Source organism: Salvia splendens, chromosome 14, assembly GCF_004379255.2.
Source record: "Salvia splendens isolate huo1 chromosome 14, SspV2, whole genome shotgun sequence".
Lineage (NCBI taxonomy): Eukaryota > Viridiplantae > Streptophyta > Magnoliopsida > Lamiales > Lamiaceae > Salvia > Salvia splendens.
In genome coordinates, this window is record NC_056045.1 from 26762797 (window position 1) to 26786486 (window position 23690).

At 38.8% G+C, this 23690-nt stretch overlaps 4 protein-coding genes across 7 annotated transcripts; 2 read left to right on the plus strand and 2 right to left on the minus strand.

The window, feature by feature from the left end:
* Positions 1-1805: 1805 nt before the first annotated feature.
* LOC121763637 (dihydropyrimidine dehydrogenase (NADP(+)), chloroplastic-like) lies at positions 1806-4663 on the plus strand. The gene is made up of 7 exons (XM_042159699.1): positions 1806-2285; positions 2685-2948; positions 3024-3194; positions 3566-3678; positions 3778-3964; positions 4058-4167; positions 4271-4663. Exons 1-7 carry the CDS (start codon positions 2022-2024, stop codon positions 4425-4427), a joined length of 1266 nt encoding a protein of 421 aa, XP_042015633.1. The 5' UTR covers positions 1806-2021; the 3' UTR covers positions 4428-4663.
* Positions 4664-4757: 94 nt separating this feature from the next.
* On the minus strand, positions 4758-8716 carry LOC121763636 (potassium transporter 10-like). 2 transcript variants are annotated; one of them, XM_042159697.1, is made up of 10 exons: positions 8061-8716; positions 7690-7915; positions 7364-7618; positions 7231-7281; positions 7102-7152; positions 6750-7010; positions 6611-6663; positions 6425-6545; positions 6091-6345; positions 4758-6014 (listed from the first exon to the last, which is right to left on the minus strand). In XM_042159697.1, exons 1-10 carry the CDS (start codon positions 8085-8087, stop codon positions 4954-4956), a joined length of 2361 nt encoding a protein of 786 aa, XP_042015631.1. In that variant the 5' UTR covers positions 8088-8716; the 3' UTR covers positions 4758-4953. The 2 variants fall into 2 exon arrangements, with proteins under 2 accessions (XP_042015631.1, XP_042015632.1); XM_042159698.1 differs by having other exon boundaries at positions 8057-8716.
* A 1458-nt stretch (positions 8717-10174) lies between these two features.
* LOC121765807 (protein transport protein Sec24-like CEF) lies at positions 10175-20624 on the minus strand. Of its 3 annotated transcripts, none has more exons than XM_042162051.1 (26): positions 20506-20624; positions 20340-20415; positions 19255-20238; positions 18675-18887; positions 18413-18487; positions 18155-18253; positions 17419-17530; positions 16731-16858; positions 15829-15948; positions 14894-14974; positions 14555-14632; positions 14368-14460; positions 14208-14262; positions 13860-13936; positions 13501-13572; positions 13292-13375; positions 12960-13079; positions 12804-12872; positions 12371-12448; positions 12144-12282; positions 11759-11920; positions 11268-11413; positions 10996-11175; positions 10795-10883; positions 10673-10704; positions 10175-10524 (listed from the first exon to the last, which is right to left on the minus strand). In XM_042162051.1, exons 3-26 carry the CDS (start codon positions 20155-20157, stop codon positions 10418-10420), a joined length of 3312 nt encoding a protein of 1103 aa, XP_042017985.1. In that variant the 5' UTR covers positions 20158-20238; positions 20340-20415; positions 20506-20624; the 3' UTR covers positions 10175-10417. The 3 variants fall into 3 exon arrangements, with proteins under 3 accessions (XP_042017985.1, XP_042017983.1, XP_042017984.1); XM_042162049.1 differs by having other exon boundaries at positions 10175-10527; XM_042162050.1 differs by having other exon boundaries at positions 10175-10527; positions 20340-20407; positions 20506-20618.
* A 1193-nt stretch (positions 20625-21817) lies between these two features.
* LOC121765214 (mitochondrial phosphate carrier protein 3, mitochondrial-like) lies at positions 21818-23603 on the plus strand. The gene is made up of 5 exons (XM_042161258.1): positions 21818-22197; positions 22322-22727; positions 22789-23003; positions 23101-23225; positions 23312-23603. Exons 1-5 carry the CDS (start codon positions 21916-21918, stop codon positions 23349-23351), a joined length of 1068 nt encoding a protein of 355 aa, XP_042017192.1. The 5' UTR covers positions 21818-21915; the 3' UTR covers positions 23352-23603.
* The last annotated feature ends 87 nt before the right edge of the window (positions 23604-23690 follow it).

Here is a 23690-nt window from a genome sequence, read left to right on the forward strand (position 1 = left end):
TTTATAAGGTGCCCTAATTACAAGACCTTTCACTTGTGTTTCCTAGCCTATAAATAGGCTTGTTTTGAGGAGAAGAAGACACAACCAACAATCATTCTCTATTCTCTCTAGCTCAAGCATTCTAGTGTATCTTAGGAGCATTGCATTGCTCGGTTCTCGCCTCCAATTCAAGTTCGCCGGAGCCTACGAGTTTGAGGTGCTTCAACTCGATAGGAGGAAAGTCGTTTCATCTTTGGGGACATTACGCCAATCCGTGAGCACTAGCCGGGGCGTATTTCATCTTGCGGAGAGAGGGTCACCTCGACTCGACTTGAAGAAGACTATAGTTTGCATCTTGATCCTTTTTATTGTATTTACTTTGTTTCATTTACCTTCCAGTTTTTGTGTTCTTTGTAATAGCAAGGGTTGCCCGTGTAAAGGCTGCAATATTTCCAACAGGGTTCGACGCCGTTGGCTGTCCCACTCACACGACGCTGCAGAAATGTACTGCAGCAATCCGTCAGCTTGCTACTGGACAAACGGTGGATGTGTTCGACGAATACCTGCACATTAGGGAAAGCACTGGGTGAATGTGTTTGATAAACTTCTGCAAAGGCGTCCGGGCAGCCTTCACCGACGAATTTCTCCGGAAGCCAAGCACGGCAGACTGTCAGTTTCTGCTCCGATTTCACGAAGAAGTGCAAGGATTCCCTGGGATGCTTGGCAGCGTCGATTGCATGCATTGGCAATGGAAGAATTGCCCTGTGGCGTGGAGGGGGTCATACACGAGCGGCCACAAAGGCACCCACCCCACCGTTATACTCGAGGCCGTTGTCGACTATCGGCTATGGATTTGGCATGCGTATTTCGAGGTCCCGGGATCGAACAATGATGTCAACGTGCTCAACCAATCCGACCTCTTCACCGAAGTTTTGAATGGTAAAGCGCCGGCCATCAACTTCATCGCTAACAACTGGCAGTATAAAATGAGGTACTATCTTGCCGACGGCATCTATCCGAAGTGGCCAACCTTCGTGAAGACGTTCAACAGGCCGGTGAACGAAAAATAGGCTCTTTTTGCGCAGAAGCAAGAGGCCGCTCGCAAGGTACTATCCAAGCTCGCTTCAACATTATCAAAGTCCCGACTTGTACGTGGTTTATGGAGAATATGATCGACATCATGTATACGTGCATAATCTTGCATAACATGATTATCGCCGACGAAGGACCTGAGGCGGAAATTGGTTCGACTCTGAAATCCCGGGAAGCTCTACCGCAAGTAGTCCGCCTTGCAGTGGGGGTGCATCCGCCTATGCAAGATTGGTTGTCTGTTCGGGCAAGGACACGTGATTCTACCGCCCACGCCCAACTCCAGGAGGATCTAATGGAGTACATTTGGGCTAAATTTGGCAACTAGTAGACGCACATGATCGCCATTAGACAACTCTTTCTTCTGCTTCTTTGAGTTTTGAGATTTTGAATTTAGAGAGGATGAGCGGAAGATTTTAAATTATGTATTTTTTATTTTTTTAGGATTTTATTAATGTGGTTTTTTATTTTTTTTAGAATTTTAAGTTGTAATTTTATTTTATTTAATGAAGTATGTTTTTATTAATTGAATTTGTTGGAAATAAAAATAAAAATGAATGAATAAGTAAGAAATGAGATGGTTAAGAGATGGAGGGTTACATGTACTGTCTCTTAGTTAAACATTTGATTAACGGGCGCCTCCTCGTCTCCTATAATCTCTTATCGAAGATTTTACGTAATACTATATATATATATATATATACATAAAAAATCGAAAACAGAAGCATCATGTGAGTTGTAAGCTGTTTCAGCTCCGCTGTTGACATTATCACAAAATCATTAATCATTATCAACACGTAATCTTCACATCAAAATTCTCACAAATTAATCTCTTAACATTATTCAATTCAATACAGTCCAAAGCAATTAACTTTCTATAATCGCAACTCCGATTCCAGGATATTCATCTTGATCGCCATCTCTCCATCTTCACTATTCCAACCAAAACAAAAATGGAATCTCTCAGATTTTCTGCTCACATCAGCACTCCAGCGGCGTACTTTGCGGTCACTCGCAGGGCCGTGCTCGCTCCGAACCGGTTCGGGTTCAGAGTATCCGCGCAGAGCGAGGCTGCTGCGGAGCCTGATCTCAGCGTGACGGTAAACGGGCTCAAAATGCCGAATCCCTTCGTCATCGGGTCGGGTCCGCCTGGAACCAACTACACTGTCATGAAGCGCGCCTTCAACGAAGGCTGGGGCGCTGTTATCGCCAAAACGGTACCGTTTTTTAGCTCTGTTTTACTAATTGATAAATTTTGCTTTTCGATTTTAAGTGTGATGTGAAAATTCATTTTTTTGCTGATTTTGTGAGCTGTGTAAATGATTTTTTTGAGAAGTGATAGTACTCGTATTAGATTGGGATAACAAGTTGAAATAGCTGAATCTGGATTATTTCGTAGTGGACAGTGCAATTTCTCGATTTTTTGTGTACAATTATGGATGGTAGTTGGAATTGATTGAAAGTGGGTCATCTAGATTTCGTTCTCTAAAAGTACTACGCGGCTGCTGCGTCAATCATTAGATTTGCACCAATATTGTGTGTAAAATGTGTGTTTCTGGTAGATCGTGAATTGGTGAAGATGGAAAAAAGGCCTGAACATGGACATGTGTGTATAGGTGTCACTGGATTCTTCAAAAGTTGTGAATGTAACCCCTCGGTATGCTAGATTACGGGCTGGAGCGAATGGATCTCCTAAAGGGCAAATCATAGGGTGGCAAAATATTGAGCTGATAAGCGACCGGCCTCTAGAGACTATGTTGAAGGAATTCAAGCAGTTGAAGGAAGAGTATCCGGACAGGATACTTATTGCTTCGATCATGGAAGAGTACAACAAAGCTGCGTGGGAGGAGCTCATTGACCGAGTTGAGCAAACTGGAATTGTAAGCCACTGCTTATCTGTCAGTTTGATCTTGTTAGCAAGTTGATGGTCTCAAACGTGATGTTTCTTTTCGCAGGATGCTTTTGAAATCAACTTTTCGTGTCCTCATGGAATGCCAGAGCGTAAAATGGGTGCGGCTGTTGGCCAAGATTGCGCGCTTTTGGAAGAAGTTTGTGGATGGATTAATGCCAAAGCAACTGTCCCTGTTTGGGCAAAGATGACTCCAAACATCACGGACATCACGCAGGTTTTGTGTTTTCGCTACTGCAAATTATGGCCAGTTTTGTACTTCTTAGAAAACGATCTCTGCTGGTTTGTTGAAAACAAACAAATATGCACAATGTTTATTCTTGGGAACCTGTTGCTCAATATATTTAAGAACAAAAGCTTTAGTTTCTTGGTAGACTTAATTTTTAACATTTTTTGGGTGATCTGCATACATGAGCTCTAGTATCAGCATTGTGATTGTTATCTAAATCTGCATATATAATTGCTGGTTATCTGTGTCGCGATTTCTTGAATCATGTTCCTGACATTGGAAGATTATGCTTAACTAAATAATGTAATGTGATGTTAACTTTCCTTCGTTTTTTGCTGCAATCTTCTTTCTTTGTACAGCCAGCTAGAGTGTCTCTGCAAGCCGGATGCGAAGGGGTTGCTGCGATCAACACAATCATGAGCGTCATGGGGATTAATCTTGACACCTTGCGCCCTGAGCCTTGTGTGGAGGGGTAAAATCTACTCTTTTTTACATGTTTCAACCTTTTCTGAGTGTAAACTCTCCCCACGTCTTCTGAATTATCGCATTGTAATTTGTATGTGAACTTTAGATATTCGACTCCCGGAGGCTATTCAGCCAAGGCAGTCCATCCCATTGCACTTGCAAAAGTGATGAGTATTGCACAGATGATGAAGAAGGAATTTGCTGATAAAGATGTCTCGCTTTCTGCTATTGGAGGAGTTGAGACGGGGAATGATGCAGCCGAGTTCATACTTCTTGGAGCCAATACAGTTCAGGTTTGTCAATAATTGATTTATGATTTGAGATCAGGTGCTAGGAATAAAGAGAAAGCAGATCAGCTGCTAAAACGATTCATGATTTTTTTCAAGGTCTGCACGGGCGTGATGATGCATGGATACAGTCTCGTGAAGACGCTTTGTTCTGAGCTGCAGGAATTCATGAAAAAGCACAACTTTTCATCCATCGAAGATTTCAGGGGGTATGAACTTCAAACTTTCTCAACAGCTTCACATAGATGCAGGAGCCTTGGTATTTGTCTGTGACGATGTTCTTCACTTTTGCTCCTTTATGCGCACAATCAGGGCTTCTCTTGACTATTTCACGACCCACATGGATCTGGTGGCAAGGCAGCAAGAGGCGATTCGCGAAAGGAAGGCCACTAAGAAGGGGTTGCAATCTGATAGAGATTGGACGGGTGATGGCTTCGTGAAAGAATCGGAGAGTATGGTATCAAACTGATGACTCTTGTTCAAATGTGATCTCTCTGTTCAAATCTGTACCAACACAAAATTCAACAATGGAGAGCTCAAGTTGTTTTTTAATCTCCTTGTTTTGTTGTGTCTTGTATTTAGCCTTCATGCTACTGCAATACAATTCCAAATCATACTACTATACATCAACCAAATGGGACATTGAAATTGGATTTGGTGTTTTCAAACATTTGAATTGTTACATAAAGATAAAGACATTCGAAATCCTTATTGTATTTTATTTAGATAAGTTGTTACATGAAGTCAAGTTGGTGGTTATCATTTGGATATGAAAATCAATTGTGGATCCAAAAAATAGAACTCAGATCAGATATAGTAAAGAAGGTTGTCAACGGCGTCAGAGGCGGTAAGTGAACCCCAATCGCAAAGGATTAGGGCAAAGCTGGCGCACCGTGAGGCCAGCGACAGCTTCACAAAATTGAGGTTTGAACCGTCATGAACTGCCGGTGGAGTCGGTCGCCCCGGCCCATGTGGATTTCGAGAAAACAAGAGTATCATATTTTATAAACTGTTCCAACTTCCAAGAGAGCAGCATTAGGAATGTTGAGTGCAACTGGAGGCTCCCTACAGTTCTTATCAAGAAAAACATAAGTCATTACCAGCAGCCTCTTGAACAAATTTGAGCCCTGCCTCGCCATCAAATGGGACTGCCCCAAGAAATACGCAGTCCCGCTTTCCCGAGCGTCGATCATTGCCCCGAGCTCCTGCGAAACCGACACTCGCATTTCAGGGCTCTCCGGGGGCAGCATGAATCGAACCCGTTTCCTGTTCCCGCTGCTCGATGGAGCATCCAGGAGAACACGTTGAGATTCGCCTACTCCCACGGTCGAAGAGCATTCACTCGAGCTCATATCTGCGACGGTGATCAGACCGTCCCCGTCGTTCGACGGGGTACCTAGAACGATCATCCTACCTTCGGGCGAATTTAATGCTTCGTGGTCGTATTCCTCCCTCATGATAAACTCTCCGATCGAGCGGATTATATCATCCTCGAAGTCATCCGTGTCCCTGACATTGTCGTGGTATCCATATCGCACTATGCAGCGGTACATTTTGTACTCTGTCGGGCCGACTCGGCCTATGAGATACCGCCTGCTCTCGTGGACGTACGGCACGGGAGAAGCCTTGAAGGTCACAAACACCACAACTTGATGAAATGCAGCAATATTTGAGATGAAATGAGTGAAGAAGGCAGGGATTCCCGTGTCGACATCGGAGTAGACAAAGCCAATACCCGGCACCCTGGAAACACCGAGACGAGGACTGTAATCCGTTAGCCACTCGATCGATACCTTGTTCTCTACATCGGATTCATACTTCTTGAGAGTGCCGTAGTGCCAGGCGGCCATGATCGTCATAAAGAATACGAATAGGATGAACAAGCACCACGCGCCACGAAAGAAACTCGTCAATGTTGACGTAAGATATATCGCCTCAACGGAGCCAAAGAAGAGCAGAAAAGATACTGATGCAAACAGATGCTTCTCCCAGTACAGAGCAATCACGAGCGACATCAAGCAAGTCGTTACCAACAAGCACGTAGTAACAGACAACCCTGCCATCAGAAACGACAACAACAACGAGTAAGAAAAAGGTCGAGTATCATGCAAAAATGCTACAAGAGCCCATACCTGTTGCTCTTGCAAGCTTTGATGTATCATGCAAGCCAATGGTGAATGCTATGCTCAAAACCATAAACAGCCAGTTTGCGTCGGCAACATAGACTTGCCCGAAGATTTTATTCGACGTGTGAACAACTTTTACTCTGGGGAAACAGTCGAGCGCCTGACACTGGTGTATGATTGAGAAACCAGCTGTAATGGTAGCTTGGCTTCCGACAGCCGAAGCAAACAGCGACAACACAGCAAATATATGCTCAAGATCCCCTGAAAAACGATCGTTTCAATAATAAGAACCGACGATCCAGCTATCACAGAAGGAGATATGAGGAAAAAGAAATCTTACTATTAGGTATGGATTCACTTAGATGAAATGCACCATCAGCATGAAGATTCTTCGAGATAAATGCAGCTTGTCCAGCATATGTTAACAAAAGGACAGGATATACGAAGCAGATGAACGTAACCTGCATTAGTGGAAGAATTCGTTGTTCAACTACAAGAGACCAGTATGTATCCAAGTTACACCTACCTTGATAGATTTCTTGGAAAAGTGGCCTAGGTCAGCAAACATCGCCTCCGACCCTGATAACACGTGATCAGAAGGAATAATTACTTCAAAATGGATTGTCGAATGGAAATAGAATGGTGTTTCAGTAGACTGATCAAACCTGCAATGCATAAGACAGTGCTGCTTAGGAGTTTCCCGTGTCGGAGATTAAATTTCCTCAAGAACCTTAGCATGTACACTGGGGAGACAGCACGGAGGATCTGGGCATCATAATGAATAATATTATAGAGGCCGAACCCGCTGATGAAGAGAAGCCATGTGATGATGATTGGGGCAAAGAAGCACCCAATTCTCTTCGTTCCGTGATGCTGCAACGTGAAAAGGCCAACCAATATGGCACATGCCACAGGAGCGGGCAAATCTGGATACATACGGAGAAAATCAGGATGTTGGATGGATATCTTACAAAGTTGAGGCTACTAATGTTCGAATCGAACCATGCAACGACTTACATTTCTTGAAGGCATTGGTCACATGGTCCTTCGATTTGTCTGAATAGAAAACTGGTGAAAACAGCTAACAACTTTTAGTTCAAAATATTAATTTCTTGCTTCTTCGTTTGTATGCACCAAACTCTTTACCTTTTGATATTTCCGCCAACGAACGTCCAAGACTAGACGTTGCTGATAACACTGCACTTGAACACGATTCAAGATTAGCTTTCCAGTCTTATCAGTAGTATTATTTCAATGACTTTATCGAACAAAGGCCAACCAGAAATTGCTGGTCGAAGAACTGCATCGCTTAATATCATGCAAGCACCGAGCAGAGCAAGGAATAACAGCAAATAGTGGCAGCTTTTATACTTCTCTATAGCCTTTCTAGCTTTGTTTTCTGTTTTTTCTTGAGATGGTGACGAAGAGATCTCGTCTTCTTCATGATACAACATCTTGCTCGAACCGCTATTGGATGGAATCAACCCCACTTTAGCATGCCTACAGAGCAATGAATATAACGAAAATGGACCACCTGCAAGGATCAATGAAGTCTGAGTTTCAAAAACGCTATCCCGACTCTAAACAAGAGATCAAGACCGTTACCTTCTCCATCGTCATCAGCCTTCAATACGATGAAAGAATACTTCAGCAAGGGAATGAGGGTGAGGGTCCAGAAAATAAATGAGAAGAGTTCGTGTATCTCTTCTGGCGAGGAAATGTCTCCTGCGTCAATTGTTTCAAATACATACAGGGGAGCCGTGCTCAACCGGCCATATATTATACCAAGGCTCTGAAACGATAAAATGAATGTCTGCATCCATGTTTCTTTCTGCATATCCACGATAAACAGATAGATAGTTAAATTCCAATACTAATACAAATCACAAATCATAAGAAACAAATACAAATCACAACAAGAAAGGGAAACAGACTTAGTATCACATATGAAAATATGTCGTATAATTCGTACTTACAGTTACTTGAAGGTAGCTCCTTCCCATTTATCTTATGATTCATTCAAATATGTAACATAAGAAACACTGTATCATGTAATTTCCTGACGATTTTCAAGAACGAACAAGAAATTTATATGCTCATCATTCAGCTATATATGCAAGTATATTAAGGTGAGATCCTTTATCAACTCCAGTAGATATTTGATTGGATATAGGCATACTCGAAATTTCTATACCTAGAGATGAAACCTATGATCCTAAGGTGAGCCAAAATTTAGTACTAATTGAGGCAGAAAATTAAATTGACTACATATATCAATCTCATGTCTCTAACAAATCAGCAATGAAGTAAATTAACACTATATCTACTCTGATTTTCCCAGCAGTTAACTATTATACAATAACTTTAGCAATGCATAATCAATAATCATCGACAATAAAAAGGAAATCTATGCTTGCATATGCACACACATCTGGAATTTCTTGCAAAAATAAAATCTTTAAAATGGGAAAGAATTCTTGTAGAGAAACTCCCAGAACAAGTTACTATAGAATCAAGAAAACAAAAAAAGGGTTCAGCAAACTTATCACCATAGCATCCATTAATCACATAGACAATAAAGATTGGAACTTTATTGCAAAAGAGAAAAGCCCATAAAACAATTCAGCCAACTTTCTTCATCCAACTATTTTGAATTTTTGATCTGACATCAAATGTTTGCTTATTGAGCTAAAATGCTTATGCTTTTTAAAGGGAGGGAGGGAGGAAGATATAGACGAATATATATATTTATGTATGCGTTATGTTTAGTTTTTTTAGTATTGTTTTTGTTGTGTCTATATGTGCATGCATGACAATAGTGTAAGGTTGACTAAAGAAGAACATTAAATGTAACCAGATAGTGCATATCTGGTTTTTATTCTTGTAGATACACATATTTGGGCTTCAATGTCACACGCTTTTATTAGAACGGCAAATAGTTTTTATTTAAAAGTGACAAAATTGATTTGAGGGAAAAATTCAATAATTACTGTCTAGTACTTTACCTAATTTATATTCTAAAAATTAAATTTCATTAAATCTATAAAATGTTGGGATACAAGAATTGTTTGACGAAAATTGAATTATTATTTTCACTATAATCACTAAATTTTGACTTAGAAGAAGATGCGTAGTCATTACTCATTAGGTTCATTAGTAGTACTATTTAATTAGGATTAGGAACGAAATTAATGAACAAGAGGTAGTGCAATTTTGCACAATTTGAGATAAGTTTCGAATATTTATTGGAGAATAAAGTAGCAATTAACTACCTTCAAATATACTAGCAACTCGAATTGTGTAGCATATTTTCTTGATAAGAATTATCTACATTTAGGATTTATTACTATATCTATAGTATGATTATTTAAATAAAAAATTATCTACATTTAGAATTTATTACTACTATATCTATGCCGTGGATTGCTTTGTTTGCTTTATATTCTTTCCCTTTTTTTGTTTTCTTTCTCTATTCATTTCACTTGCTTTGAGTTTATTGTGAATTTCCACTTTTAATTTATGATCGGCATTGTTTTATTCGTACCATTTAAATATTAAGAACAAAAATTTTGTTATATTGTTGGCAAAACCTTAAAACAAAATTTAATACTCTCTACATCTGTGAAAAAATGTCCGATTTTGGGGGTCCACAATTTAAAGTCTTATTTACCTTTTTTCTATTTTAAGTAAGTGAACACGCAAATTATTACATTTACATTCTATTATAAAATCAATATATAAAAATAAAGTCTATGTTCCACTAACTCATTTTCACATTTTTTTCACAAAGACAAATAATTTCTTAAAACTCATACAGAGTTTAAATGAGATTATAAATGGTAGACTGATACATTGTGATGATGGAGACTTTAATTTAGCATCATATTAATCGAGGAAAAATTTGGTTTAGGTTTTCCCACAATTGAAATTTAATATTATCAACTTAAAAATTGATGTTAAAAGACAAGATATAAGAGCTACATGCATTTCGACTATAACTAATTCCTCTTCCTTTTATTGTACAATCTCTCTCTCACATCCAACTCAAATCAATTAGACTATACGCATATAAATTAGATTGAAATTTTAATTTACGGCTATATGAATCACCTTCAGCATTAAATTACCAAAAATGGCATCTCTATACAGTAAAAAATGGATGACGTTGAGATCAGCAAAACATACTCATCTCAGTTATATGTAACTATATCATTCTCCTCTATATAAAAGTCAAAGAATATTTTCTTTTCAGCCAAAAAAGGACTCTACCAATGAAATTTTATAGTTTGTCAGTTTCCGGCAGTGTGTTTCTACTCCGAGGTGATGAGAACTTTCAAGCTTTTTTCTTTCGGATTTCGCTGCGAATAAGTGCTACAAAGTCCGCATATGCAGCTCCGCTTGGCATACGATCTTCCACCATGTTCGACAAAAACATCGCCTCTGCTAAGAAATAAAACAAACATATAAATCTCCAAAGATGAAGCGTCTTATAATTCCAAAATATAAGCAGTGTTGTTTTCTGGTAAGAAAAAGGGTCATTGAACGAAGGAAGCCGAGCATTTCGGGAGCAGGGATTGCGTTCGCTAACCTGATGAATCTCCCTTTTTGCAGAACTTCAATCTGCAAGTCGGAGAGAAGAAAAGTGAAAAAAGTGCATCAAAATGAAATAACGCATCAATTCCCTCAGACAAGGATAAGATATGTTCGTACCGGAGGTAGGAACACCTCTGACGCCTGATTTCGTTTAGAACATCATTTAGCTTCTTCGACAACTGATTATCATATTGCTGTAACATGAACTGAAAATGGGAAAAGAGACATAAATTTCTAGCAAATAAATGGGGATTTTAACAGTATAATAATGTACATATGCAAAAATGTATATTCAACTATCAAGCATGTAAAGAATACCTGGTTTGAGATTTCTTCAACTGATGATATACCAAAAAGCCGTGTCAAAACATTTTGCTGAACGGAAGCGCCAACATATACTAAACAGTCTATCCCATTCTCAAGAAGATATATTCCCTCATCAGATATGTGAATGCTGGAGAGTGGGATAATAGCAGGAATAATAGAATCCTCCAATTCCTGACATTCAATCATTAATAAGAAGTGTAACAAATTATACATACATATATATATGTGAAAACATAATGATACAAAATAAGGTAAATACAAACCTTTTCATCAAGGTCATGAATGACTATCATCCTAGGGTAAATCAATGGAATGACAGAGGGAGTGGGTAGAGGTGAAACATAATTTAACCAAAACGATCTCTCATCAATTCTTCCATCAGAGCTCAATCCATGGCTTTTGAGTAAAGCTGGAAAAGACACAATAAATATATTATACATCGCACTCTCACACAAAATGGCTGGGAAAGGAGTCAGAAGAGAAGACTTTGATAGCATATATATGGTCAAATTTAAGCAAGCAACAAAAATAAGTGATTCTGTCCACATGTTTATGCCGTCGTCGATTGGTATGTATTCAGTGGTATCCTCATTCATATTCTCTTCTTCAAATTCATAACATTTATCTATATTTTATAAACTATTATCCATAATTAGCAGTATATCTTCTTTTAGTATCTTCCTTTTCTCAGACGTATCTGAGAATTTTAGGATAAATATATGCTAGTTGTAGTCCCGGATGACAGGAATCTTACCTAGGGTATAAAGCGGCAGAAATTTAAGTGCTTCTGGCATAAGTAGTGCAGAAGATGATTTGGTAGCGCAAAACATGCTGTAGGAATGCAAAATATTGATACAAACTTTTGTTGCTTTATCTTTAACTCGAGACAGAGGAGCTGAAGTCATTTCCTTGGCCGCTGTCATATTAGAAGAATAAGAATAGAAAAGTCAGCAAACTATATTGATGGTTGTGTATAATCTATGAGAACCAAAGATTTACAAAGTGCATAGTAGTTTAATGTACCATACGGAAGGATGAAAGGAAAGAGCAGGCACTTAGTTGATACTCAAGAGACAAACAAGCAGAACACGAGATTCTTGCAAACACAAAAGAAATAAATAAAGAAATAAATAAATTACCTTGTTTCAAGATGCAAGAAAATAGGGTGTCCAAGTCGGGAGCTACGAACAGACTAGTGAGGTTGTTGGTGCATGGCAGAAACAAAGTTGAAACTCTAATTCGCCTTTGGCCATAAATGGTGGTGTAAAGAAGAGCACACTTAAAAATCAAAATGATATAGTGATTAGATGAGCCTAGCTTTTCCAACCAAGAACAAAAAGAGAAATCTAAGGGGGGATTAAAATACCTGAAAAGAACACCCTGATTCTTCCCGCAATTTGTCATTGTATTTTAGGGACACCATTATAGTTTTGTCACAGTCAATCTGCAAAAATAAATTGATGAGTCGAAATCGTTGAGTATTTGTGAGACACTGTAGCAGCAAACAGAATCTCTATGTACTTAAAAAACAATCCTCTAAAATATACATGATAGAATTGTCAATTTATCATGCCTATCCCATCCAATATGCGAAGAATGAATAAGCAGACACTGGAAATTGAGATGGAGATGGAATGTTGATATTATGTTTTTTCAATTTTCAGTTGGATAAGCCAGGACATGCAACGAATTTCTGATCTTACTTGTTAATCACCACCAGGACCAGTAAAGAAAGATGTAAAGAAAGAGAGATGGATATTATATACACAATTTATCTACATGTTGAGAGAGAGACATACAGCAGGAAAATCCACATCAGCTGGGTTGCGATTGTTGTAATTTCCAGAATATTCCTGAACTTGAATACCCTACTCGGAAAATACAAATTTGCGTTTCCTCAGAAACTTTTGTATGACAAATATGTAAATCAAAGTTCAAACTGACTAGAAACTAACCTCACTGCATCTCAAACGCATTACTGCTTCAAATCCTTGAGGCCTTGTGACATTCCACCGAAGATCATTAGAAAGCTTAGCAAGGTCAGAAAGAGCCGAGAAAGGATAATAGTAGTACACCTGGAGAAGTAAAAATATCCATTAAATATTTTCATCTCTGTAACTTCTGAAGAAATGCATCTCAATCATCAGTATTGCAAACAAAATGGTTGTGAGGACCTATGAGTTTTATACTGGAGTTATAGATTATATGATTGTTATCTATAGAATGATACTCAAGGTACTTTTATACAAATACAATATGTTTTTAATCTAAATATCTAGTAACATACCTGCCCTCCTGTGGTTCTTGGAACAACAGAGAGAGAAGCAACATCTACATATGTTTGAGTTGTGATGAACAAGTCAACACAGACCTGAAAATGTTAAGTGTTAAATGCATGATAAGGACAAAGATGTAATTGGTTACAATTGCCAAACAAAATCTATGGTAGTATTTTGCTGACATCGTTTTTGTTGTTGACAAATAATTAAAAGTTACCTGGTACTCTGCAAATTCATCGGCCATGGTTTGGAGAGTTTTGTCCACTGGCTGGAGTAACTTGTGAGGTTCCTGATATTGGAAGAGGAATGCAAGTCATTAATCAATTAGCAAGTGGATGCACCACATATGTACTTTGCGATGCACCCAGACAGATAGAAAGCCAACCGACAGATATGAACAAAACACCAATGCATGTTCTTATGAATTAAGCAGCAGTTGAGTTGCCTAAAACAAGATACAGAATGCTAAAACTTGTGAACATTAATGTGTAGATGTCTGCGCAAGTGCAGATGTATGTATCAGTACATGAATCTTGAGAGAACAGAGTGCTAATGAAAACTTTATTACGGCATTACCTTTTCTCCAGCTGGTGTATTACTTCTGCCTTCAGCGTCTCTTGCAAAAAGGGATCCAATACCAATTGATGGCAAGACTGCAGCATAATGAACAATTATATTAACCGAAGTTAAAAAATTACTGATACAACATATTGGAACCCTCAAATGAACCAAGACACGAGAAATTGAGCAGAACACTAGTAATGCAATAATGAAAATACAGACACACGCATGTCTATGTATTAACAATAATAAAATGCATACAAGAGTCTAACAATATAAAAGCAATAGTAAAGTAGAACATGAGTACAAGACAATATTTCACACATCTTCACCTAATGTTTGTATTCACGAATATAAGCTTACTTGATTGGAAAACAAGAAGTTTGCCTCCAGTACTTTTAATTGCCAGGAAAGCAGCCTATGGTAAGACAAAACAACAAGGTTCATTTTTGTGGCCACACTTCTGAACAGAAATCATTTGCCACATACAAAAACTGAATTACGATTTATAACCATCTCATACCTTCGCTGCAGCCCCAAATGCTGAATCAGTAGTTCTATTATCCTGAAACATTCCTGGTATGCTATCCAACAATATCTCCAAATGTTCACGGCACTGAATTTAAAGAGAGATAATAAGAAGCTGAGAGCGGAGTGCGGACAGCTTTTTTGGCCACATGTAATCCACACAAATTTGAAAAGGAACCAACCTCATCAAGTTGAACAACGATATCACTTGTAAGAGGAGTATATACATCTTGTACATCAGGAACTATGAGTATAGATGGCTGCACGGAAACAGAACAGATAAAACTGTTAGCATATTTAGCAGAAGCCATTAACTCAATAGTGATAAAACCACTTATCTGGCTCAATGGTTAAACCAAATTAGTAAGCCTAGGGGATTTCAAAACCGGAAAAGTGATAGACCATATAACACTTGCCAATTATGTATAAAGCAAACCTCCAAGGTAAAAAGGCATGAAGGTTTTTAAGAAAAAAAGTAGTATATTCAACTGATAGGTAAAGGCTGGTAACTCTTAACAAACCTGCTGTTGTGCACATTTTAATTTGTAAAAGTGGATTGTGGAGTCAAATGTAGCAATGGCCACCATGGTTCGAGGACCCTCCTGCAAGAAAAGGCTAATTAATGCCAAACCATGCTCGTTATTCTCTTTCTTAGGGAAGCCAAAATGTAACAAACCCAAGTAGTCTTCTTATATCTCAGTGCAAAATAAAGTTCTATCTTAGCCACCACAATATCTTGGGATGGTTAACTAGTTATGTAGTGAGATGGCAAAGAAACTATTTAATTGTCCTAAAGCTCTTGGGAGTTTGTAAGTTTCACATGGTCATTCCCTTGCAACCACTTCAATTTCTAAAGGGAACATTTGGATAACTACCAACAGCAACTAACCAAATAGTCCCTAGCAAAAAGGCTGTTGCAGAATTTGCAAGGTATTAAGACAGCTTGGAGGCTAAAACAGCACATAGGCACCAAACTGGGTGAGCCTTGTTCCCTTGGCCAATGTGTTAAAAAAAATTTGACGTTCTAAGCTAAATTTAAGTTACTTTCACATTTAGAAGCACAATGTTACTTTAAATGTTAGTTTTAATCAGTAATGCAACAACTATTCAATATTTGTGTCTTGGTACTTTCTTATACATCCTTCATGACAACGAAAAACAAAACAAAATTAATCAAATGAAAACTTTAGAGATTCCAGAATTCATGAAAAAAATTTGAGGTTTCAGAGTTCATAATAAATCCAAAAGACAAGATCACAGCATCATGGTAATTTTGTTGGGGCAGCCGATTTCTATAGTACTATTCCTTTTCCCATTTAGAATTGTAAATACCAGTTTCATGAATTTCAGATAAAACCGTAAACGCAAAACTTATGCCAAGTTAGAATGAAACAACACATAATTAGACTCATCAAATGTTAGATGCCAGATAGAGAATGTCCAAGAGTGAACTTACAGGAAGATTGGGTATAACTTGGCTAATTGCACTGCAAGCCGCTGCAGTAGCACCAGTCTGTATGGCATGCATTGATACGTCAACAAGGAAGAAAAACACTGCAGGCATTGGATCTCGCACCTGAATATGTCGGAAAAATGCAAATGGCAAAAAAAATTTGTGGCTCAAGAGAAGTGGTTTTCAGGATCTCAGCAAAGTTAAATAAATGATGAAGTAACTGTCACAAAACCAAGTAGATGGAGCATTACAGGGTTCAAAATGTCACAATTTTGAAGTTGCAATGGAAATGGTGGCCAGGCCGCCAGGCAATGTAAATTCTATAGTTTTAAGTTTTAACTAATATATGCATGTTCTTCAAAAGTGCTCTACTTGAGAAACAACATCCAGCCCACTGCCATATCACATCTCATTATGGAAATAAGTAGCTCTTTGATGACCAAAATTAATGCTTCATTACAACTTGAGAAAGATGTGCAAAAAACTCAGGCGCATCTGAAGGAGCTTTTGACTTGGATATTCATATTCACACAGAACAACAAAATGGTTATTTTAAGCATCAGGTATTATAATGGAAATACTTTTCCAAAATGACTTCTACCATGAGAAGGACCTTCCAAATGATTTTCGCAATTTTCCAAGAACTAATTGATCTACACACTAGCCCTATTGCTGATGTAGCACAAGCAGAAGGTAGTTGACAGGAATATTATCAAGATCAGAAATGCTCTCTCAGCACCAGTGTGTCCCAATTGTTACTTATTTAGTCCAGAACAATTTCTCTGTCAAGGGTGACACCAATGATTCTATGGCCAATGTATAACTAGTTAAGTAGGAGTACATTTTATTATCACATCCATATCAAATATCTTGCTAAAAAACAGTACAGGTCTCATATGCCTAACCATGTATTCCTCAGGAGCAATGAATTCAACAGTTCCCCTGCATAATTCAGGTCTTTCGTCAGCATCTCTCCGACGACCATCTGGACCCAAGTTGCATTGATACTCATGTGGAACTTCACCAGTGAATCCTGCCAAAAAAAGATATTGTAACAGTGTAGATCCAAGTATTATAAGTTCGCATTTCAGCCATTCACAAATGATAAGGTGAAAATGTCAATAACTGCAGTCAGCAATTAATTACATGCAACCCTACAATGGAGAATAGAACAAAATAGCATAAGGATAAGGGTCGATCAAAATAGAAAATTTACTTTTTTGAGTAAATAGCAAGATAGCATACTTAGTACTCCCATTCGTCCCATAAAATATGTGAACTTTCCATTTCCGCTCGTCCAATAAAAGTATGGGCATTTCCATTTATGGAAAGTTGTCTCCAACTCATTATCCATATATATCAATTTATTTACAACTTATACCATTAAGGCCCATCATTACAGCTCATTATATAATAATAATAATAATAATGTGGGTCCCACTATCCAGTATCCACTAACACTGCTTTAACTACCCTTCTTCTCATCTCTCTTACTTTACCAATTATGCATGAATTCTCGTGCCATTTCAATTGCACATATTTTTATGGGGAGGAGGGAGTATCAAACAAACATTCAACAACCATGTTTCTTACCACATAAGTTACAAATGAAGCGTTTCCCTTGATCGATAAACTTCATGAAAGGATTGATGTAACCCTTGCAACGGGAACATCTAACAGGACCACTTTCACCAAAATCAACAACCTAGCAAAGCTTAATCAGTGGGTAAGCTCTGGATATAAGTAGGGACAAGAAAATTGCGCAAGAAGTTCTACTACAAGTAGACCAACAACCACTAAATTTGGGGGATAGAAGTTTGGTAGATTAAAGAAAATTTCAAGCATCAATAAGCCTGAAAACAATGAGGATAATAATCAACACACTTCCAAACCAACTGGTATGTACAAATCTAGATGTGGATGGTAAATATAAGAGTTTCAGTTTACTAGATGGATGTTTTTAAGCGCCATTGACATAAAGGAGTTGGCAGGAAGGGTGAATGCATTTGTTCTTAGATCTCCAGTCTAAAACCACAAGGGCCACATGGAACGTGTGAATGACCATCTTACTGGGCCCCTTTTATATGAGATTTTGAGAAGGTTACTCTTTGGAAGCTCAGTAAGATGATAAGTTAAAAGCTATATTGGTGAAAGTTAATGTCTAATGATGGTTTCCTATGGCAGGCCAGTTGTAAAACATACTTTGTTCATTACATGATGCGATTGTTGCAACTCACACAAGAAAACTAGTCTTTTTGCCACCATCCACTACAAAGAAAAAAAGAATGAAGCGCCAAATATTATTAGATAGAGTAAGAATTTTTCTTACATGGATGGGCTCCTCAGACGGATGTGGAAGAGCTAGGGGCTGGACCAATAAAGCCAACTGCATTTTAGACTTGGACAGAATATCTACAGTACATGGAACCTAATAAGCAGAAAACACAGGAAACTTTTTATGTGCAATATAATAACAAGGATAGAGGACCAACTATAACAACTAGTCATGAAGAAAACTTATTTTTAGGGAAACTAGTAGTGAAGAAACTAATGATAAGATAAACAACTAATAAGTCATTTTCAATACCTGATTTAAAGTACATCTCATGTAACGTGGGCTGCAATTCCCATTGTCTTTGACTATGTAAGTACTTGTTGCGGGCTTGACAAAGAAAGGATCAAAAATAGAATTAGATAAAACTAATTATATCATGGGTAAACAAATAAGTATTATCACTTAAATCAAGAGATGTCAAATTGCTAGATTGGACAGTAATACTAGACCTAAAAAGTATAGAAGAATTTAACAAGAAATTGCTAGGTATGCATAGATAACAACTAAAACATACCGGAGGAGGATTTGCGTGATTATCCATATGAGTCTCATGCTGTATAACAGCAGAACTTGAGCTATAGGGTGGTATGTGATTGGCATCAATTTGTGATGGATCTGTTTGACCCATGGCCATAGATTGATTTGGAAATGGTGGTGGGCCTGGTGGCATCCCAGACATTAGCTGCTGCAGTTGCATAGCACCATGGGTAGGACTAGATAGACCCACCTACAAAAAAGACTTAATTTAAGGGACAACTTAAGCAATATTTAATAATTTAATGTACATTGTATGTAGTATAATACTATAATTTAGTTGATATAGACAACCACATTATATATGGTAAACCTTTCTTTAGTTTTATCCTACAATAAAGAACTGATATAATGGTCACATTGAGACAATATATTGTCAAAAGCTTTATTAAGTCACATAAGTGCTCATACAACACATTTAATTAGCATCAGTTTACCAAAGTATGACTCTTCAGGCTATAATACATAAAATAAAGAATATTGAAAGAATGATAAATAATAAATCTTCTTGAAAGGACAAGAGTATCAAAATACAACCAATGTATAATTCAAAAGGTCACCTGTGGCAGTTGCTGCGGCCACGACTGCATGCCATGAAGATGGCCTGAAGATTGAACTGTTCCCTGAACTGGTGGTGGAGTCAATGGACCTGGAGGAGGTGGCATGTTTGATGAACCTGGAAACATAGGACCCCGCGGGAGGGTTGAAAACGGGGGACCTGGTTGACCTACAGAAGACGATACAAAAGTGGGTGGACCACCGAACCCAGGACGAGTTTTTAGAGGCTGAGAAGGCGCCTGAGATGACAGCATAGTGGGGGGAGGAGGCCTTTGCAGATTACTCACTGGAGGAGGAGGCCTTGACCCACTTTGCATCATCCCAGGGGCAAATGCAGGTGGTCCGTTACCAGCCGGTCCATTGGAGAACATTTGGAGAGGAGTTGGAGGACCTAATGGTCCGGGACGAGGAGCAGCAGGTCCTCCAATGGAAGATGGCAACACCCCAGATGGGGGAGGTCTTGAAGCAAAAGAAGGAGGCTGAGATTCTAGTGTAGGGCCAGTTGGTCTAGCAGGCATCGCATCCGGACGCAATGTACTTTGTCCAGGAGCCACAGGAGGTGCTGAACCCATCGGTAACACCCCAGGTGGGGGAGGTCTTGAAGCAAAAGGAAGAGGCTGAGATACCGGTGTAGGGCCAGCTGGTCTAGCAGGCATTGCATCTGGAGGCAATGTGCTTTGACCAGGAGCCACAGGAGGTGCAAAACCCCTCTGAAACGCGTCAGATGGGGGCGGGCATGGTTGGCCAGTAGCAAAAGGCGGTGGCTGTTGACCACCACTACTGGCATTACTCAATTCCTGGCGATTAGACAGATTAATCTGTAGGTTTTGTAGGTTATTAGCAAGTGCATTAGGGTTATGATTGGGAGGAAAAGCCCCCGGTCTCGGCCCTCTCGGAGTTGCCATCAATTCAGCAATATCCTAAAACTCTAATCAGTAACAAAACGACACTATCTCACACCAACTGAATCTGAATCCAATCCAGCTCTACACACCAAAAACAACCGACAAAAGTTAGCTAAATTAAGAAACAATCTCCACAGCAATTCACAATAAAATCAAACAATGTACCACCAAAATAGCCAAACCTGCGACAGGAAACCGAAATTCTAGCCGTTGCAAACAGAAACAACAGCTTCTCCCCCAAAAAATCGATCTGCCAAACTAAAAAAAAAAAACAGAATGATTGAATGCAGCATCAACTAAAAATCCAACTGAAAAAAACAATGCAATTAGCTTCCATCAAGTAGGTACCGTAGTAGTGAACTGCAGCAGTTGTCTCTTCGCCGGAGAAGGGTTTGGATTGAATATTGATTAATCGCCGCGGCGTTACGGACAGACAACGGAAATGCGACAGCGGTAATATATTTTCCTGATACATGAAGAAATATTTCAACGAAATTGATGACTACTATGTATTTCAACTAAATGATGACGTGCGTGTCTCTGATTGGTGGAGGAAAGCCCTCTGACCTCGAAATATATTTTATAAATAAAATTTGAATAATATGGATTTACGTATTAACTGCAATCAAATAGTAGTAGTAATAATTTAAGTCTTCTTTCCCTTTTTAAACCAAAATTGCGTAATACGAGTAATTGGATTTGTAAGATATTTTCTTAATTATTCTCAACGACGCGTTGTATTGGTCAAATTTTTTATAACAAAATGTGTAATAAATAATTAATCATATTTCACAATAGACAATAGTGGTATTTTATTTGTTTTTGTCTTCAGATATTTGCATAGCCAAGCTTAAACAATTTTTTTCACGTGAAATTCGAGATCTAGTGTTGACCCAATAGAAAGTGAGATGATGGACTATAGTGAACAATAATTAATTATAACCAAAGTCACAGCAGGAAATATGCCGGTGTATATGCAACACTCTTTCATTGACTGAAAATTTATTTGAAATTATATAAATACCACATTTTTTCTTAAAAAATGGAGTATTATATTATCATAATTTTATAAATAATACTCTCTCAATCGAAAATAGTTTATTTTTTTAATCATTTTAGTATGTGGGCCTCATTTTCTACCTACAATATTCAAATCACTTTTTTCATTTTATTACTTCCTAACTTTAACAATTTTATGTTAAATTTGTTTCTTTTCCAAATTCTCTCTTTTAAAGGAATAACAGGATTATAAAATTATTTAATTAATAGATTATGAATCAATTTTTGATTAAATAATTAAATATGTACTAGATTTAATGTAAATTGTTATGAGACTATTGATCTGATTATGTTAACACAAGGCTTGAATTTGGAGTACTTAAATGAGTGTATAATTATTTTCAAGCATACAATAAGCTATGATTTCATCGTAAAATTTTATGATCCGAACCATGATTTTTAGTTTATTCTATTATAAAGCTCATTTTAGTTTACCCATTCCGTTATTATGTAATAACGGAATAATCATACTTCTAGGATTATAATTTAGTTTTCGGTTTGTAGCTCAAAGTCAAAAATAGCAGTCCAAATTATAGGGTAAATTAGTTAGAATGGTAGAATTAGTGAGCGAAGGCGCAAATGGAGGAGATAAACAGTTATCACCCTTGATATTGCAACCATTTATTACCACCAATCCATGCATATATTAACCAACATTTTCCTCAATTAACATTCTTAATTCTCTACGATTAATCAAAAATGGTGTTCCCAGATATCCCATCTCAGCAACCATGGATCCCCAGTTTCCTCTACCACACGCACACGCACACACACACGCCGACACCGCCAAGTTCGGCGGAGACCAAGAAAGCGCCAACCCCAGAGAAGAGCCTGGGCTTCATGATCCGGGCGCCCAGTGACAAAAGGATAGCCATGTTCTCGCCCCAATACTACGCTGCGTGCACAGCCGGTGGCATTTTCAGCTGCGGCCTCACTCACATGGCCGTCACCCCACTCGATCTCGTCAAGTGCAACATGCAGGTCCATCATCCAATCGATCTTATTTTGTGAAAACGTGCCATTTTAAGTGAGACGTCCTAAAAAGGAAAACGAGTCACTTTAGATGAGGCAGATGGAGTTATCTCTAATGACATTTCATTTGCAGATAAATCCTGCAAAATACAAGAGCATAGGCTCAGGCTTTGGAGTTCTACTAAAGGAGCAAGGAGTCAAAGGCTTCTTCAGGGGATGGGTGCCGACACTGCTCGGATACAGCGCGCAGGGAGCCTGCAAGTTCGGCTTCTACGAATTCTTCAAGAAGTACTACTCTGACATTGCTGGCCCGGAAAACGCTGCCAAGTATAAGACCTTCATATTCCTCGCAGGCTCTGCCTCAGCTGAAGTCATCGCCGACATTGCCCTCTGCCCCTTTGAGGCTGTCAAGGTCCGCGTCCAGACTCAGCCTGGCTTCGCCAACGGCCTCTCCGATGGCCTCCCCAAGTTCATCCGCGCTGAAGGAGCCTCGGGCCTTTACAAGGGGCTTGTTCCACTGTGGGGTCGCCAGATTCCATGTAAGTGTCTCATCATCATTAGACATGTCGAGCCTCTCCCATTTGATCGATCAAACTGCAGATACGATGATGAAGTTCTCCACCTTCGAGAACATCGTTGAGGCCATCTACAAGAACGCCATTCCACTGCCCAAGGACCAGTGCAGCAAGAAGTTGCAGCTCGGAGTCAGCTTCGCAGGTGGATACATTGCAGGAGTATTATGTGCTATCGTTTCACACCCTGCTGATAACTTGGTCTCCTTCCTCAACAATGCCAAAGGAGCAACAGTAGGCGATGTGAGACGCCACTTTCATTATCCCATCCAAACCACATCATCATATATTACTTCTGTTGCAATAGTTTTGAGCATGGTATTCAATTCCCTGCCTGCAGGCTGTGAATAAACTCGGGATAATGGGTCTGTGCACACGAGGCCTCCCTCTCCGTATTGTCATGATCGGTACTCTCACAGGGGCGCAGTGGGGCATCTATGACGCGTTCAAAGTCTTTGTTGGACTGTAAGTCTCCCTATCCATCCTTCCCCATAGTGATACCCTTTTTATCTCAAAACATCCGATAAAGGATACATGGTTTCTCATTTCAGGCCTACTACTGGTGGCAGTCCAGCTCCTGCAAAAAAGTGAGGGCAATTTAAGTTAGATGGAACTAAAAAAAACAATTTTTTTCATCTTGACTTGTTATTTTCCGGAGGCACTACCAGTCTTTCTTAAAGCAACCGAGTAGTAGTAGATGGATAGATAGATAGATTCTGAATAATTTTGGCACTTACAAGCTGGCAAACATGATTCTTGCAGCTTCTGTAAGACCACAAATCGCCAATTTTCTGTCAGTATTAATGTATTGAGTTACAATTCTCTGTTCTTAACCATGTCTACAAAAACTCGATCAAAAAGATTACAAGACAGATCCCAAGCAACATTTCAAAACACGAGAGAGACGACTGATTCTGGGCGTGCGTGACA